The sequence below is a fragment of the Ailuropoda melanoleuca genome, chromosome 19 (assembly GCF_002007445.2).
Source record: "Ailuropoda melanoleuca isolate Jingjing chromosome 19, ASM200744v2, whole genome shotgun sequence".
Taxonomy (NCBI): Eukaryota; Metazoa; Chordata; class Mammalia; order Carnivora; family Ursidae; genus Ailuropoda; species Ailuropoda melanoleuca.
In genome coordinates, this window is record NC_048236.1 from 13,831,415 (window position 1) to 13,847,598 (window position 16,184).

Consider the following 16,184-nt stretch of genomic DNA (forward strand, 5'->3'; position numbering starts at 1 on the left):
GCTGGCACATGGTTGGTACTAAAAATATTTGTAGAATATTAAATATTTGTTAATAATTATTACATATAATTATATATTATATCCCTCTGTTGTGATGTCCCCCAAACTCACCCTGTCATGCTATTAGTAGAAATACATCATACATACAACCTTTACTCAAAGCAAACAAACGATAGAAAAAGTTCTTTAAATAATCAGTTATTCCATATGTTCAAGTGAATATGTTTTATTAAATGCATACTATTATCTTTCTATAGTATGTGAGTATACATAATAAATTAAAATGTATATATTTATTAAATATAGATATAATACCAGAACATGATTATTTCAGATGAGAAATCAAAATAAACCCATTTGTAAGTATCTTTTGGTCACTCCAAATTGATATTGCTCATAAAAAAATACACGGATTTTCCCTGGGGAAAAAAATTAATTCCATAGCAATGTAGTTAAGGGACATGTTTTATTTCATAGCTTTCTGCAAGCAAAATTGCTTTGATACAAAATGAGTTCAATGATACAGGTGCTACTGTCCACTCAAGCAAAAGAAAACCTCACATTTATATGAATGCACTTTATAATTATATTCTTACAGTATAATAGGTCTAATATCCAGGACGCCTCTGGCCTCCTGGGAAGCCACGGCACGGAAATGCTGCCAGGTTCTCGGGCATCCCAGCACCGGCCAGTGCCTAGAGTAACTTCCTGTGAGTTCTCGGTCAGATACTGCTTTAAAGGACTGTGTGTGGACGTGCTGTCTGCCCTCCATCTTTAAGTTTACATTTAAGTCATCTCAAAATATATCCCAGGTGTGTGTCTTTTGGCTTTTCAGAGTTTCGACAGAAGCAAGAAGATGTCATGAGGTATCCGTAACACGAGCTGCGGCCGCAGTGCGGTGGCTGACGGAGCGGGGGGACTTACCTGCTGGCACGGTCACGGGCGGTAGCGTGCGCCCCACACGCTCCAGTGCAGAAGTGGGAGCGCCGGGGAAACTCCTTCCTCCCCCCTCACATATGATGTGACTTTAACCCCAGAATAGCTGACAAAAACTTATACAGATAAAATAAAAAGACAAATACACAAATAAGGCCATCTGCAGAATTTTAAACTCACTTCTTGCAATTATTTCACAATAATTTCTACATCATATTTTACATCTTTCAAACTTAAATAATAAATGCTCAAGGAAGGGCCGTGGTGGAACCAATTGCACTATCTCTTGGAGGACTTGTCCAATTTGCTGGCAGGTGATTTCCTCTGGGGCGTGGGGATTTTGGAAGGCTTGGCTGTGGACGGCCGAGAACCTGCTCGGGGGGTAGGCCTGTGTGTCTGGGGGACAGTCTCCACGTCTGAGCACACGGACTGGATTTCTGAAATGTCAAAGTCTGATGCATCACTGCCTCGGCGGCTGCTGGCCCTGCTTCCAGCTTTGCTTCCGGCTCGGCTTCCTGGTCGGCTGGGAGTCTTCTTGGGATCTGGGGAGAGAGGACAGACAGGGTCGAACCACCCTTTATTAGTACTGGATCCCTGTGCAACACATTCTCGAATCCTAATGCCACCTTGAATCTCCACAATTTTCTTGTCATCTGGTAGGCACTCAGCAGACACCTGTGGGTTCACGGCTGTTTTCCGTTCCACTAGAGAAGGCAGCCTCACTCTGGGTAGACGCAATACACAAAAAGCTAGGCTTACAAACTAAAGATACGTTTGGGCTGAGTCACTGAAAACAGGATTTCACTGACTACAAACAGGTACAAGGAGTATACCTATAATTTAAGATGACGCTTTCCAAAGTTCAACGTGTGTGCCTAGGGCTGTGTGCAAACACGGGGAAAACTCTCAGGTGTAAGTCTGGCCCAAGGATAAGTGAATCAAAGCACACAGGAATTTGAAAGAGAAGACCTGAAATTTGAAAGACGCCTCATGCTGGCTGAGCCCAGAACCCCAGGGGCTGGGTTCACTATTCTGTGAAGAAGCAGCAGCAGCAGGTGCAAGGCCCAGCACGGCTGGGTTTTCCAACCACCCGAAAGAGAGCCCCGGGCAACTTCTGAGCAGGGGGAAGGGCCCAGACCCTCCAGCGAGAAGGGGTAGGACACGGCTGTGGTGTTTCTCATGTTCATCTTTCTTTGGTACTTTCCAAAGTGATTTTCCTGTCCCTTAGTCTCATGACTCATGTACCCCTACTGCCACTGGAGGACTGGGGCTAGGTGTCATTTCAGAAGAATACAGCGTCATCAATTCGCTCTCTCAGCCCCGGTGAAGAAGAGCAGGGATCACACTGCAAGAAGCCGTTAGGGACAGACCCGCACCGCACTTACCAGCAAACTGTGTCCGGACTCTGGCCGCCGCGGTGGTTATCAAGCCACTGTCATCCCCAGAGTGGAAGCCTTTCCCTGATAAGTACCCGGGCAGTCGAAGCTTGCTTCCTTGGATTGGTGTGCCCTGTATTTAATCAGTGAAAGGACGTTTCAAGAAATTGCTCCTGTTGCGTGATGGTCCACTAATAGCACCGTACAGATGGGTGGAAACCCTCTTCAGGAGAGGGAGCGGGAGGCGGGGGGGGGCAAGCGTTTTCGATTAAGTGCCACATGGGGTTCTCACCGCTCGCTTTCCTAATTCCTTATTCTCTCCCTGAATTCAAAAGGAATTCATGTTGAAGAGAAAACATAAAAATAGAGATCCCCAAATGACAGCAAGGGGGGGAAAAAGCAAATTAAACTGTGAGCACATTAGTATCTTCCAGGTTGTCGGTGAATATTACAGAGTTAGGAGAGACCTGCCAGAAAGATGGGGAGCGCATGGTACAGAGAGAGTGCATGACTCCGTAAAGTTGTGCTCGGATATTCTGTTGCCTTCAAAGCTTTTAGGGAACCAGACAGAAATGAACAGACAGAATTAGAACAATAAGTAAATAATGCCTCAACAGTCATCATTTAAACACACTTAGCTGCCAAAAACATGCAGTGACATTTTCGAACTTGGTACCACGGCACTGTACCTACTTCCAATACCTTCTATGGCCTCTCCACACGGAACACAGAGGTGATGCTTAGGGAGAACTCTTCAAAAATTCTTATAGGAGTTCACAGAGAATGCCTAAAGCAATCATGACTATGAGATTTTATTATAAGTCTAAAATCACTGCATTTTTTCCAGATCATTACAACATTCTAAAAATTCTCCCAAAGTTAAAAAAATAAACAGAAAGAAGTATAAGGGGGGCGCCTGGATGGCTCAGTCATTAAGCATCTGCCTTCGACTCAGGGCGTGGTCCCGGTGTTCTGGGATCGAGCCCCACATCAGGCTCCTCCTCTAAGAGCCTGCTTCTTCCTCTCCCACTCCCCCTGCTTGTGTTCCCTCTCTCGATGGCTGTCTCTATCTCTGTTGAATAAATAAATAAAATCTTCAAAAAAAAAAAAAACTTCTCAGTTTTTGCTACAACAGATCCGTCATAAGTGACAGACGTCTCTAGATAATGTATGATACTAACCCCTCCCACCCGAGGGAAGGGGTGGGCATGAGTGCTCAGGGAAGGAGGGAGAGCTGAAGAAGGGGTTGTTTCTGCCTCAATTCTACCACCACCAGCAAGGATCTTCGCATCATTTCCATCTGAGTCATGAGAGTAATAAACGTTCTCTGCTTACCTCTTATTATTCATGTGAGGATTAAATAATAGGTTAGAAAGTATTTTTGAAAAGCATAAAGGATTTTCATAAAAGGGTCCTGGCCTTTAACATGAAATTCCCCCTTCATTTCCAGACAGGTTGTTGAGGGAGATCCCCCCCCATTATTGTGATTCTAATCAAATATGTGATTATTTGGTATCTATGTGTATCATTTTACAGAGAACTTTCTTTCAAATCTATTTGGTTGACTTTCAATTGAATGTAGATGATCTGATAAATGAACTAAGTTGGCAAATTTTATATGACCTAAATATCTTATCCCCATCAATCATGCCATGTTAGAAAGCTGAAGCATAAACAGTAATCATTAAAGTCTAATAAAGACACACACCTATTGAAAATGCCAGATAACTTCTTGCACATCTCAGCCCCAAACTGCTGTACTGATAACTAAAAGGCTTACGGCTTACCCACCCGGTGTTCTTGGGCAGAAATAAATGTAACAAACATTCGGAGGGACTGTGTTCATAAGGAACGCTCAATAAACATTCTTTTAATGTAAGTAATTTTCTCTTGCAAATGACAGTGCCTCTCACTCTCACTTAAAGGGGGATTACTGTATTTCTTGCCCAAATTATGGCTAGACGCATGAGCATACCAGGAGCTTTAAAAGAAACTGTACTTAGGTCTGATTATAATCTCCTGTGTGTCACCCTCCAAAGAGAGAAAAGTCAAATTAAGTATGAGAAAGAGACCAAAAGAACACAAAACAAAACAAAAAAAACCCAAACACCAAAGGAGGTGCACGGAGCCTGTAAGTGTGACTACGCTTAGCTTCACCACTCACAGAGTGACGACCTGTCTGTTCCATGAACCCCTTACTCTGNAGAAAAGTCAAATTAAGTATGAGAAAGAGACCAAAAGAACACAAAACAAAACAAAAAAAACCCAAACACCAAGGGAGGTGCACGGAGCCTGTAAGTGTGACTATGCTTAGCTTCACCACTCACAGAGCGACAACCTGTCTGTTCCATGAACCCCTTACTCTGGTGTTTTTCCAGAAATGCTGAGTTGACACCTGTCTTACGGAAGTCTGTAAGAAGACATAGTACTGTCACATGTGCATGTGTTAAGGGAGAGGTAAAGCAATGTTAGTGCGTGACAGTTTCAACGGAGGAAGACTGTTAGACCAGGATCCGGGGCCTTACGGTACCTCGGCAGACGGCACGGAAAAGTCTGCGCACTCTGTTGGTTTACAAGGAGTTGACATTTTGCTGTTTGTCAACCACGGTTTACCATAATTGCGTGTTAAAGGATGGAGAATCTGCATGGAACAACGGCAAATCAAATGTAAAGGATAGCAGATAAAAAACAAACCACAGAAAGAGATATTCATAGCCAAGAGTAACGTTTCACGGTAAGAATGATAATTAAAAATAAATGGAAAGATTTGATGGCAAATCATATACACCAAATAAATAAATAAAGCTTTATTTAAAAAGGAAAAAAAAACCACTCTGAAAGGTAACTAACGCTCCTAGGTAGATAGTCTCCATATGGGCCACAGGGCAAAAACCTGTTGTGCGTGTGTATACGTATATACATACACACACACAGACACATTTAAACCCTTCATTTGTCATATTGTGAGAAGGGATACACATGGACAAGACTGGCCACACAAATTCTAGGGTCCTAAAACATTCAGAAGTATACTCGAGACAGTGGTTGCACGGGACAAGGACACCACTTCCTACCCGAGTCCTACCTTGGGTGTGCTGGTGGCGGGGACCTGTGGAGAGGCTGCCTGGCCCGCCTGACTGGAGACAGAAGTTGATCGGTTGGGTGACGCCCCTCGTGATGAAGGCCGTGATCTTCGGCCCCGGGGTCGGAAGGCAGCCATAGCCTGACTGGCACCATCTGCTAAAATGAACTTCTCCCGAAGCTCCATGTTTGTCCTTCCTTTAGCTGGATTGTGACACACACAGCAAGGCACGTGGACAGAAGAGGAGGAAATAAAAAAAGAGGCGCTCAATCTTTACAGGAAAAACAACCACCTGGCACCACAGACCATGTTGAGGAGCTCAAGAACAGCTTTTTGCCATGCCAACTCCAACGCAGCATAACAAAAAGTTAAATGCATTCCTTTACAATGCATTCCTTTTGGATACAAGTAAGTTCGGGAAAGGAAAAAAAAAAAGTGTGTTTATTCTAACACTAGACACCAGCAAGAATAACCACTATTAAAGAAAGAGTCAGCATGAAGATGGAAAGCTCATGCTAAAATACTGTTAACCCACCAGCTACTGATGCCCACATGGTTCATCACCCCTTCCCCACACTGAGCACACAAGCCGGTAAGGCAGGGACTGCGGCTTTTGCATGTACTTCTGAGGTAAGGAGAATGCCAGTATTTGCACACTGGAATTAGTCAAACAATAGGATTACACAGAATGAGAGATGGCTTGTTAATCATGATGACAACATATAAACTCTCAGGTTTTTCACTTAAATGAGGCAACCGGTATTTTTATTTGATGCCTTGAAAAACTCGGTTTAACCGACATGCAAGAACGAACACCAGACCCAAGGATATGAGGTCATCAGTGATGCAACACTCATACAAACACATATGCACACGGAGAACACTCCACAAGAACCCGATGAGCAACGTGTTAGCGTGTGTCTGCTCACCTACAGAGCACCCACGTGTGCGACACACCCGAAGTGTGCCAACGTTTCAGAATTTAAATTTGGAAGCACCAGCTCAGTTGGATATGAGTTAAGCCATACGCGATGGATGAAGCGTGTTATCGTAAAACAAATGGTTAAAGCAAGAATGTAAAAGTAGGAAAGAGAAAAGGCAAGAGGGGAGAGGCCAAGAGAGGGGTTGCCAACCTATAGTAGGCTGAGTAGTAGTAATTGAAGAGTTTGATTCCGAACGTAACATTTTACTCCCATGATGATGAACTAGAAAAAATGACACAGGATACCAATCACATTAAAGAATACTGTTAGCAAGAGAAGAAACAAAGTACAGTTGTTGAATATGCAAAGGGTGCTCAGATCCGGCTTTTAGCACACATTTGAGAAGAAAAGTTGCATCAGGGAAAGAAGCATTCAAAGATTTGACCCAGTCAGAAAAACGTATTTGGAAGACTTGGCCACAGTCACACTAACCTTTCTAAGCAACTCAACGGGACACTACACCTTCAAATTGCTTCGTCTCGTAAGCGGAACTCCATTACTTGAGGTTGCATTATTTTCAAAATAGTAAAAAAGGGAGTCTTTGTGATTTTACCCCTTTGGTGGGTACATCTTTGACCTGCAGAGAGCAGAGTGCTCTCTCCCGGGCACCCTGAGCAGGGTGGCCTGCTGTCCGCACAGGAACTCACCCTGACATACCTGAACCGTCGGAGGCCCACAGTGAATTAACAGAGGCTGGGGAAGACCCCCAGCCTCCCACCTGGTAGTCGAAATAGTATCAGCATGGATATTTGCTGTTGTTTGTTTAAGAGGGTTGAAATGAGCTCACCGATTAAAGAAAATCACAAAAATGTTATTGCTTGTTTGTTTTTTTTTCCCAAAGAAAAATGGGCCAACTAAGTAAACTGGACCTAACTAGACAACTGCCATCAAATGACCACTTGTAAGGTCAATCAGTTAAGAATTTCAAAATTGACTAGAGGACCTGAAAAATAAGGAAAACTGAAAGATAATCAAGGACTCTCTGGCTGGTAGGTATGGAGTGAACTACAGTATCCTATGTTTATATTTTCAACGTGCTCATCGACAGCTGCTAAGTAAAAGTCAAGTTGGCAGTTGATTATTATTCTCAAAACTTTTAGGTATTACTTTCCTTACCTACCCCAATTTTAAAAACTTTCACTTTTAAACTTTTACTGTCCACCACTGTTTGTCTCCTTCACCTCAATCTCCTTTCACTTTACTTTTGCTATGTAATGACAGATGAAATCCCTTCCCTAGTTGGCGTAATTACGCATTTCGAAAATTGCAGATGGGAGCATTTCCTTAAAAAAATCTATTCTAGTATTTCGTGCCTATTTATCCAGAAGATGTAAGGAAAAAAATGAGAAGACCGTGGTTTACATGACTGCCACAAGTTCTTTGGGAACTTTAGGCTGACAGAGACCAATGTGAAACATTCATTTTTGTAATAAATGACCAAAATTATACCCAGCATGTTTTTGATGCTGGAAAATAGTACAAAATTGATTTACTTTCATGGTGTTATTATCTTGACATAGCATCTCCTTACCCCGGCAAGGATCATTTTTCACTAAGAACTCATCAAGTGCCATCCATCCACCTCCGACACGAACCATGACGGTACTTCGTAGGATACGAACGAGTCGTAGTTGCTGGGAGTCTCCAAACTGTGAAGATGAAGGAAGAGAGAACCTCTAATTGTCAACAGCAAGGCTACACTGAAGGATGATGTGCAATCTGCAGGAGCTCAAGCAACCAACTTAAATTTCTTGCTTAGTTCACAGCGATTAGTAAAATCTCAGAAAAGGGGGTTTGAGATGATCTGCGTTAGACTGCTGCATGCTGATTTAGCCCAAAGGAAACAGTTTGGAAAAAGCTAACAAAGGTTATCAAGTATAATACTGAAGCTTTGTTCAAGAAATGATTTTTCTTTATGATAGAAACAACATTAGTAAGGCAGTAATGGAAAAATGTTTCTAGAAGTCAAATACAGACATGAAAATAAGCACTGGCCCACTAGCCCAGGGCTTATACAAAATAAGATTCTAAAGAAAATCTAATAAATTCTAATTTTTCTTCATTAAAACTTCCTCTTCTACTCAAACTGTTTTCCACTGAAATCTGTGACAGAAATCTCCATAAACTCGTTTCGTTTTCTCTAAGAGCAGTTGTGACTTAGAGAGATGAAGTAGGAAATGAACATGACCAACAAAAATTTGACAGTCAACTAAAATTTCTGCACCACTTTTGATGTGGTAGACCAATTTGTTAAAGGCTGGATTCATGTGCCACTTTGGATTACTGTAATACTAGAACAGCCAGTGACACGCTATTAATGGTACAGCTTTCAAATCTAAAGGGCTTTCTCTTAAAGCTGTTTGTACCATGATTACTGACACTAATAAGCAGTCGTGCTCCTACCCTTTCAATGGTTCTCCAATCACTTGGATATGCTACACATTCTGCAAGTCTTGAATAAATGTCTAGACTACGTACTTTCTGATTGTAAGATTTATTTTGAAAGCCCATGAGAAATAACTGTATACTTTCAAATCATTTCTAATAGGCTCGTGTTCAGCTTGTAAAAATCACCAAACCAAATTTCATGGTTGCCAACCCAGCAGACACCACAGCAAAATGAACAGTCAAGTAAACATAAATAAAGCTTCTTTTAAAGGCAGGCAGGATACATTTGTGACTTTGACTATTTGTCTGGGCTCATGATGGATAAACAGAAAGCTTTAATTTAAGTAGAAACAATCTGCCACTTTTCAATATGCTTTAACACTGAGTTTCAGGAAAGGAACCCTAAAACAAAGCCAACCGTTCAAGACCCTGAAACTCAAAAGGACCTGGAAAGCATGTAAAATGCACCAGCAGGAAATCATGCGTTTTATATCAACCCTTTTTATATTGTTAGTTCTAAGTCCATTTTCAAGCCTTGAGATTTAAAAACTTTCCTATTAATTGAATCGGTTCCTGAAATGTAAATTAAATTTTAAAAATCAAAATACATATTTATTTTGTTAGAAAAAAATCGGTGCTGCTAATAAGCAAAGGAAAAGGAAGGGATTTAAAGAAAATTACCCTTAAGAAACCAGATAATTAGACCAGATACTTTCAGTCCAAGATTATGTTCAAAGCACAAATTTTAAGGAAATGATGTTAGGATTTTATAGAGATATTTCAGTTCTAACAAATATGATTTAAGTTTTTATTTTGAGAGAATATTCTCCAGACAACTAACATCGCCTTCAGAATTTCCCTAATTTTCCTAACAGCTTAATTGTGAGACAAGAAAAAAATAGACTAATACTTGCTCTTAGTGTTTTCAGTGAATAAAACGTTTCTAAAGTGAGCATTTTTCTCATCCTTTCCACAAATAAAAAATACTACCCCAATTGTTGACTCAGAAAATAATAAGAAGTGAGTAGAACAGTAACTTTTTATATAAGTAATGCCAAGTCTTAAAGACATCTATGTAAAGGAGCTGAAAATTTCTATTCGAAAAAATTATGTGCTTGCAATGAATGGGGATAATAGGGAATTTGAAACTTAAGAGTATATGGCTTAAAAACTGAGCAGCAGAGTATATCTAACATGATATGGTCAGGTATTTTAATAGTACAGTTCTTTCCAAAAGCATACAGTGAAAAACTCTTCTCCTTTGTTTAAATCAAAACCTGATTTCCCTTATCTTTAGTTCTAAAAATTGTGATCATGACACAGGGCCACTGGAGTTTATACTGACTTCACTGTGAAGTCAAAATCGGATAAAGTGTGATTTTAAGACTTCATGGAAGTTATAAGAGATACAGTTTCTCAAAAGAGATGATACCAGTTAAGACCTCCAGACTTAAAATTTCTACTCAGAAGATGCAAAGCCCTGAATCAGTGATTTAGGACAAATGAGACAATTGCTGCTTTGGAGAGAACACATTACTTGTGTGTTCTCCCTGCGTGCCAGGGAGACTTCTCACTACTCTGTCTTCCTACGTCACTGCCCAGTGTGGATCCTTCTCTAACTACCGTCGACCATATGACCTCAACATTTAACGTTTTTTGACTCAATAGTTAAACACAGCATAGAGACGTGTGCAGAATCAAATCTGTGTTCCAGTAAGTATTTGCATAAAACATAGGCTAGAAGTATTATTATAAACTGGAACTAAAAACTGCATTTTTAACACTGTGACCAGTCAAGCTACAATTTATTATCTGGTTTGCTTAAAAGTAATCTCCTCATTTGAGACACACGGCAAAAAGGAATCCTGGATCAAGGACCCTTATAGCGTTTACAGAAACACCACGCCAACCAACAATATAGTAGCTAGGGCAACAGCATGGGAAAGATTGGCCATGGCAAGCTTTAATGACTATGAATTAAAGTTAAAAAAAAAAAAATCATTGGGAACTTGAGAATACATTCCACTGGTTTATACCTGATTTCCCAGGAAGAACTGATAAAAAAAAAATGAAAAATGGAAGAAAGACACAATTAGTTCAATAGGAAACTTTCTATATGACTCTAGAACACACACATACAATCTGTCACACTCTGGGCTCCTGGATATAGTATCTAGTTTAGAGATGTGCAGGTACCCACTTGTCCAAACTTCAAACCATATAATCAGAAAATTTTCTATAGAAGTTTTTTTTTTTTTTTTTAAATCTTTGGGTTTCAAATTTAGGTTAGAAATTCAAATACGTCAATGAATATTTCTCAATATGCAAATATAAAAGCTAAAATCAAAAAGATATTTCGCTTGTAAGTAACATACTGGGTATTAGGGAAACTCAGCACATTTCCTATCTAGTTACTACATGTGAGAGATATTCCAAAAAAGAGAAAAAAAAAGATAGAGGAGTGACAAAGTCACACTGGTATTCAAATAATTGTTTTGAAGAAGGTGAACTGAGCTTTTGAGACTTTGAATAAAAGGAAAAATAACTACACAAGTAGAAAACATTGCCTCTTTTTTGTATTTCTAAAAACGATTCAACATTTTTAACTTCGTGGTTCTGGCCTGGAATAGCTTTGTGATTAGAAATCTGAAAACTTACCTGCAATCGTAATAAAATAGATTATAAAGTCACAGGAAGCAACCTGAGTATGTAGGATGTTTTCCTCCTCAAAGTGAAGTGCGTGTCAAAGATATGTCCTAATTTACAAAATTCAAGCTAACTCTATATAATTTAAAATGATGAAAGCTGGAATTTCATACACCATTCTATTGTGATATAAGGCAAAAAAATAAGTAATTAGCATTCTTGGAAAGCAACGCAGTTCAAACTGTATACAAATTTCCATCTTAATCCTTCAAGAGAACTAAATAGTTAATTTTTAAAAACTCACCCTGTATTTGTTATCTCCAATCTGTTCAACTTGAAATCGTTTTGCACATTTACACTTCGCCACCTGCCTTGTCACCTGCCAAAAACAATGATGAAATGTCCACTTTAATGTTAACATTACATCGCGGAGTCCGTAGAAACCTCGACACAACAACTCAAGGTGGAAGTAAATAAAACAGAATGCGGCATGAATTTGTGCGTGGTACCCCGGCAGCGCAGGCCGCTGCTGTTGCAGGGGGTGGGGATGTGGAGTACCTCATCTTCGATTTTGTCAGCGTCGGTGACGGGTTTATATGCATCTTTATTTGGGTGGAGGGCTGCTACAAATTCATAGTAGTCAATGTATCCGTCGCCATCTCGGTCAAAGATGTCTGCCACTGCACTCATCTCCAGGCGGCTGGTTGGAAACTCTAGAATTTCCAAAATAATAGTAAGTATGATTACTGAGGTATAACCGAAAACCAAAACCGTAAGATACTGAAAAGTGTACATTCTGATGATCTGATCCTTGTACGTGTTGTGAAAAGAGTCCTCCCACCAAGTTAATTAACACACCCACCACCTCACATATTTATCTTTTTTTTTTCCTCATTATTTAAGTTCCACTCGGAAGATTCAACTACACAATACAGTGTTGTCAACTGTAGCCATCATGTTATACTCCAGATCCTCAGACCTTACTCATCATACAGCTTAAAGTTTGTACCCTTTTACCACGCTCTCCCAACCCCCCCCACCTCCCAGCCCCTGGCAACCCCTTTCCTACTCTCTGTGAGTTTAACTCTGTATGTAGATTCCACATATAAATGATAATTAAGATACTCTCAGAATAAGCCATACTATATTCCCAGTGAAAGTTTTTAAGACTCGTGATTTATAGTAACATTTTACAAAAAGATTTAATCTTAAAAAAAAAAAGTTAAGTAATATAACTTGCTAATTCTGCCTCAACTGTATTATTTTTATCTTAATGTAGCCAGTTAAATTATCAGGGTCATCAAATATATGAAAATCCTTTTAAAAGCTGATTTATATCATAACAAATGAAACCACTACATATGGGACCTACATCTTTAATTACTACCAGGGTGAATCATTTGAAATTGCTGTTTTTCTGGGTTGAAAACTTTAAAATTAGCAAATTTCATATGGTTCAACTACTGCTATACTTAAGGAATAGATGAATTTTATATATACATATGAAATCATATCATACATACACTCATATGATTATACTAAATTTACTTTAAGAATTCTTTCCAGTAACATCTGCCAGAGAAATCACGTCCATGTGACTCAGCCATCAAACTAGGTGACACATACCTTAAGAATCTTTACAGAGTTCTCATTTCCCACTAATGACAATGATCAGATGTCAATTAGAATAAAAAAGGGAAGAGACTGACTTGAATTTAGTGATTTCCCATTATATGTCAGACAACACAATCTAAGAATCCACTGTTTTGAACTTTATTAATACTAATGAGGACACGGCTAGAGTGGAGCAAGGCATATACTAACTGCGGATACACGAATACAAAGCATGCCTGACTCCAAAACCACGCGTTTCACCAAGGACACGTCACTGAGGGCAGTGACTTCATAGCCAAGTTTAAAGGCAATGCTTTATGGGTAACACAAGTTTAAACTGTGCTTATTTTCTTTAAAAATGACATCATTTACAGCCACCTCTCTTGGGACTTACTTGAGGAAAGAATTCCATCAATAAATTCTTGTCGGGTTATTTTCCCATCCTGATCTTTATCGATTCTCCTGAAGAAGTCCATCACTCGGGATTTCTTATGATTCATCCACCTCATGTATTTTTTGCGCCAGATATCAAAATCAAAGTTAGCAAATTCCCTCAGCTGGAAAGGACAAAACGCATTTTGGTTCATATGGTGCTCAAGTGAAGTCTCATACTTTATGAATAAAGTTATTTGTAATGACCTTCCAGATCATGTACAGGTCTGAGTTCAAAAAAAGGGTCTGATCTTGCAAAGGGAGTACAGGAACGTCTTTCCTGTAATTTCACTCCTGTCACTGGTTTTTCTTTTCATATGAAAGAAACAAATAAAGCTCCTCAAGAAGTCAAACGGAAAATTTCTGATAGCGTTAATGTAACAAAGGTGGATGGCCCCAAAGGAACACTACCGGTAAGTTCTACGCCCACCGACAGCAGGCCCAGCCCAGCAGCACTTACTACCTCTGCTCTCTCTCTGCTATTTGCCATTCTACCTTCTCCAGGCTTCTAAAAATTTCCTAGTGTCAGAATCTGAAACTCTAAATCTCAGACCACAGTATATACATATAATGAAAATACCTAAGTTATTGACGGTTCTATTTCCCAGGTAATACCAAGCAAACATACGTCAAACTGTATCTTTTTTTACGGAGGCAGCTTCTGATTATGTTAAAACATACTATTGAACAACATGGGTTTGAAATGTGTGGGTCCACTTCCATGCAGGTTTTTTACAAAATAAAGATGTATTTTCTCTTCCTTATGATTTTCTTAATAACATTTCCTTTTCTCTAGGTTACTTTATTATAAGAATACAGTATATAACATACAACTTTGTTAATTGCTTATTATAGGTAAGGTGATAAGGCTTCTAGTCAAGAGTAGCTATTAGAGAAGTTCAGTTTGGGGAAAGTCAAAAGTTATATGTGGATTTTTGACTATGCAGTGTGTGCATGCGTGGGGGGGAGGGTGCTGGCGTCCACAACCCCCATGTGGTTCAAGGGTCAGCCGTAATTTCTTATTTTATCGATTCCCTAAACCCACATCCCATTTATCAGGGGTGCTGAATATGGGAGTTTTCTAACCTCCTCCAGTCTGTCCAAGGCGTCATTAAGCTTCCTCCTCCTTTCCAATGCAAGGAGCCAAACTTGCTGCCATTTGCTCACCAATAAGTTGACCCTGGGATTCTTGGTTTCAATTTGTGTCTGGGATCCAGAGGGATATAAGCTTGATGCTGGAAAGCGCTTTCCTATTAAAATACAACTTTAGTTAGGAGGGAGTTTACAGGGTTCTGAAATATGTTAAGGGTTAGCCTTTATTGTTCCTAGCTAAGACTGAATCAACTTTTTTAGAAATAACTTATTTAGATGATGCCTAATGTACAAGTCCAAATCTGTTTTACTTACCAAGGATCACATACTTTTTCATATGATACAGAGAAACATATCCTGACAGGGTCATTTAAATACTGGAAAGCTCTCTTTACAAAACTAGGTTTAAAACATTTTCCAGCTTTAAATCCATGCCATTTCAATGACAACCAAGTACCTTGTGATCCTCTCTTTTGTTAAGGAATGACAAAAGAAATCTCCCAGGGCAGTGAGACTTATCTTAGAATCAGCTACACAAACCCAGCTGCCCTTCTTAGAAAAGAAGGCTGGAAGGAGGGCAGGTGAGGGCAGGAGACACTGGCCATTTGAGTCACAGCAAGATACTTCACAAATTCTGACCAAATATGGACATGTGTGTAGGACCCCAGCTTTCATCCAAGTCCATTTTTCCACAGAGATTCCATGTTTCCCGTGCATAGTCTCATACCCCAATTTACTGCCTTCCTAACATTTTCTCTCTCTTTTCTGGTTATTTTTCACAAGTTTCTATAACATCACAGAACAATTGTCTTAATGCATTTTCCTCATCTAACTAAATGATCGAATGTGACCTAGATAAACTACTGGCCTAAAGTCATACAGGAAGTGAGTGTCCAAGCTGGGATTTGCCCAGAGTTCCCAACTCCTACGAGGCTATACAGAAATACTAGTAGCTAATATTTATTGAGGATTTAACTACACGCCAGGAAGTATGCTAAGCACTTCATACACATTAGCTCATTTAATCCTCACCAGAATCCAATGAGGTTATAATTATCCCCTTTATCGATGTGTAAATTGAGGCTCAGAGAGAGTTTAAGTAACTTGTCCCAGGTTATATTTCCCAACTGTCTCCAGAGTTCTTAACCACTGTGTTACCTTGCCCCCTTAGCAATATAGCAACTTTACAAGAGATCTGAAACCATTTTTTTAAAAATTAAGGCACCATTCAGAAATATATCAAATTACCACTACTCAGATATAAATTGTGCTTCTTTTAAATCTTCTCCAAGCCAACTATTATTGTTTTTAATGTCACTTTGTGACATTATTTCGTGGAGTCAAGGTAGCCTGAGAAGTCAGTCTGAAGTTATATGAATATGGGCAAAATCTATTGGACTGCTGGTCACTAATGAACAGTTAGGTCATGAACTTTATCCAGGTCATGGTCATTTCTGTTACATCCCACCATAAGGTTATTTATATAATGGAAGCAAAAGGGAATGATGGTTTCTGTTCTTGTTACAAATTTTTTCCAATTTCTTCTAGCTAATCTAAAAGATACCCTTCAAGCAAATAAAATTACATAGAGAGACCTGGATATATCTTTTTCTTTATTTTTAAACAAGCTGCTAC

The 16,184-nt window shown here is 39.6% G+C and overlaps 1 protein-coding gene across 24 annotated transcripts in view; it reads right to left on the reverse strand.

Moving 5' to 3' along the window:
* Positions 1 to 447: 447 nt before the first annotated feature.
* The window catches only part of DST (dystonin), a 472,609-nt gene continuing 456,872 nt past the window's right edge, over positions 448 to 16,184 (reverse strand). For 7 of the 24 annotated variants that reach the window (XM_034648015.1, XM_034648006.1, XM_034648008.1 and 4 more), the window contains 11 exons: positions 14,544 to 14,707; positions 13,420 to 13,582; positions 11,970 to 12,124; positions 11,716 to 11,790; positions 10,802 to 10,819; positions 7,909 to 8,026; positions 6,528 to 6,599; positions 5,398 to 5,597; positions 4,843 to 4,953; positions 2,322 to 2,445; positions 448 to 1,478 (listed from right to left, as the gene is read on the reverse strand). In XM_034648015.1, coding sequence (XP_034503906.1) covers positions 1,216 to 1,478; positions 2,322 to 2,445; positions 4,843 to 4,953; positions 5,398 to 5,597; positions 6,528 to 6,599; positions 7,909 to 8,026; positions 10,802 to 10,819; positions 11,716 to 11,790; positions 11,970 to 12,124; positions 13,420 to 13,582; positions 14,544 to 14,707 — 1,463 coding nt within the window. In that variant the 3' untranslated portion in view covers positions 448 to 1,215. The remainder of the gene's footprint in view (positions 1,479 to 2,321; positions 2,446 to 4,842; positions 4,954 to 5,397; positions 5,598 to 6,527; positions 6,600 to 7,908; positions 8,027 to 10,801; positions 10,820 to 11,715; positions 11,791 to 11,969; positions 12,125 to 13,419; positions 13,583 to 14,543; positions 14,708 to 16,184) is intronic. The other 17 variants (XM_019799357.2, XM_034648009.1, XM_019799358.2 and 14 more) reach the window with 7 other exon arrangements.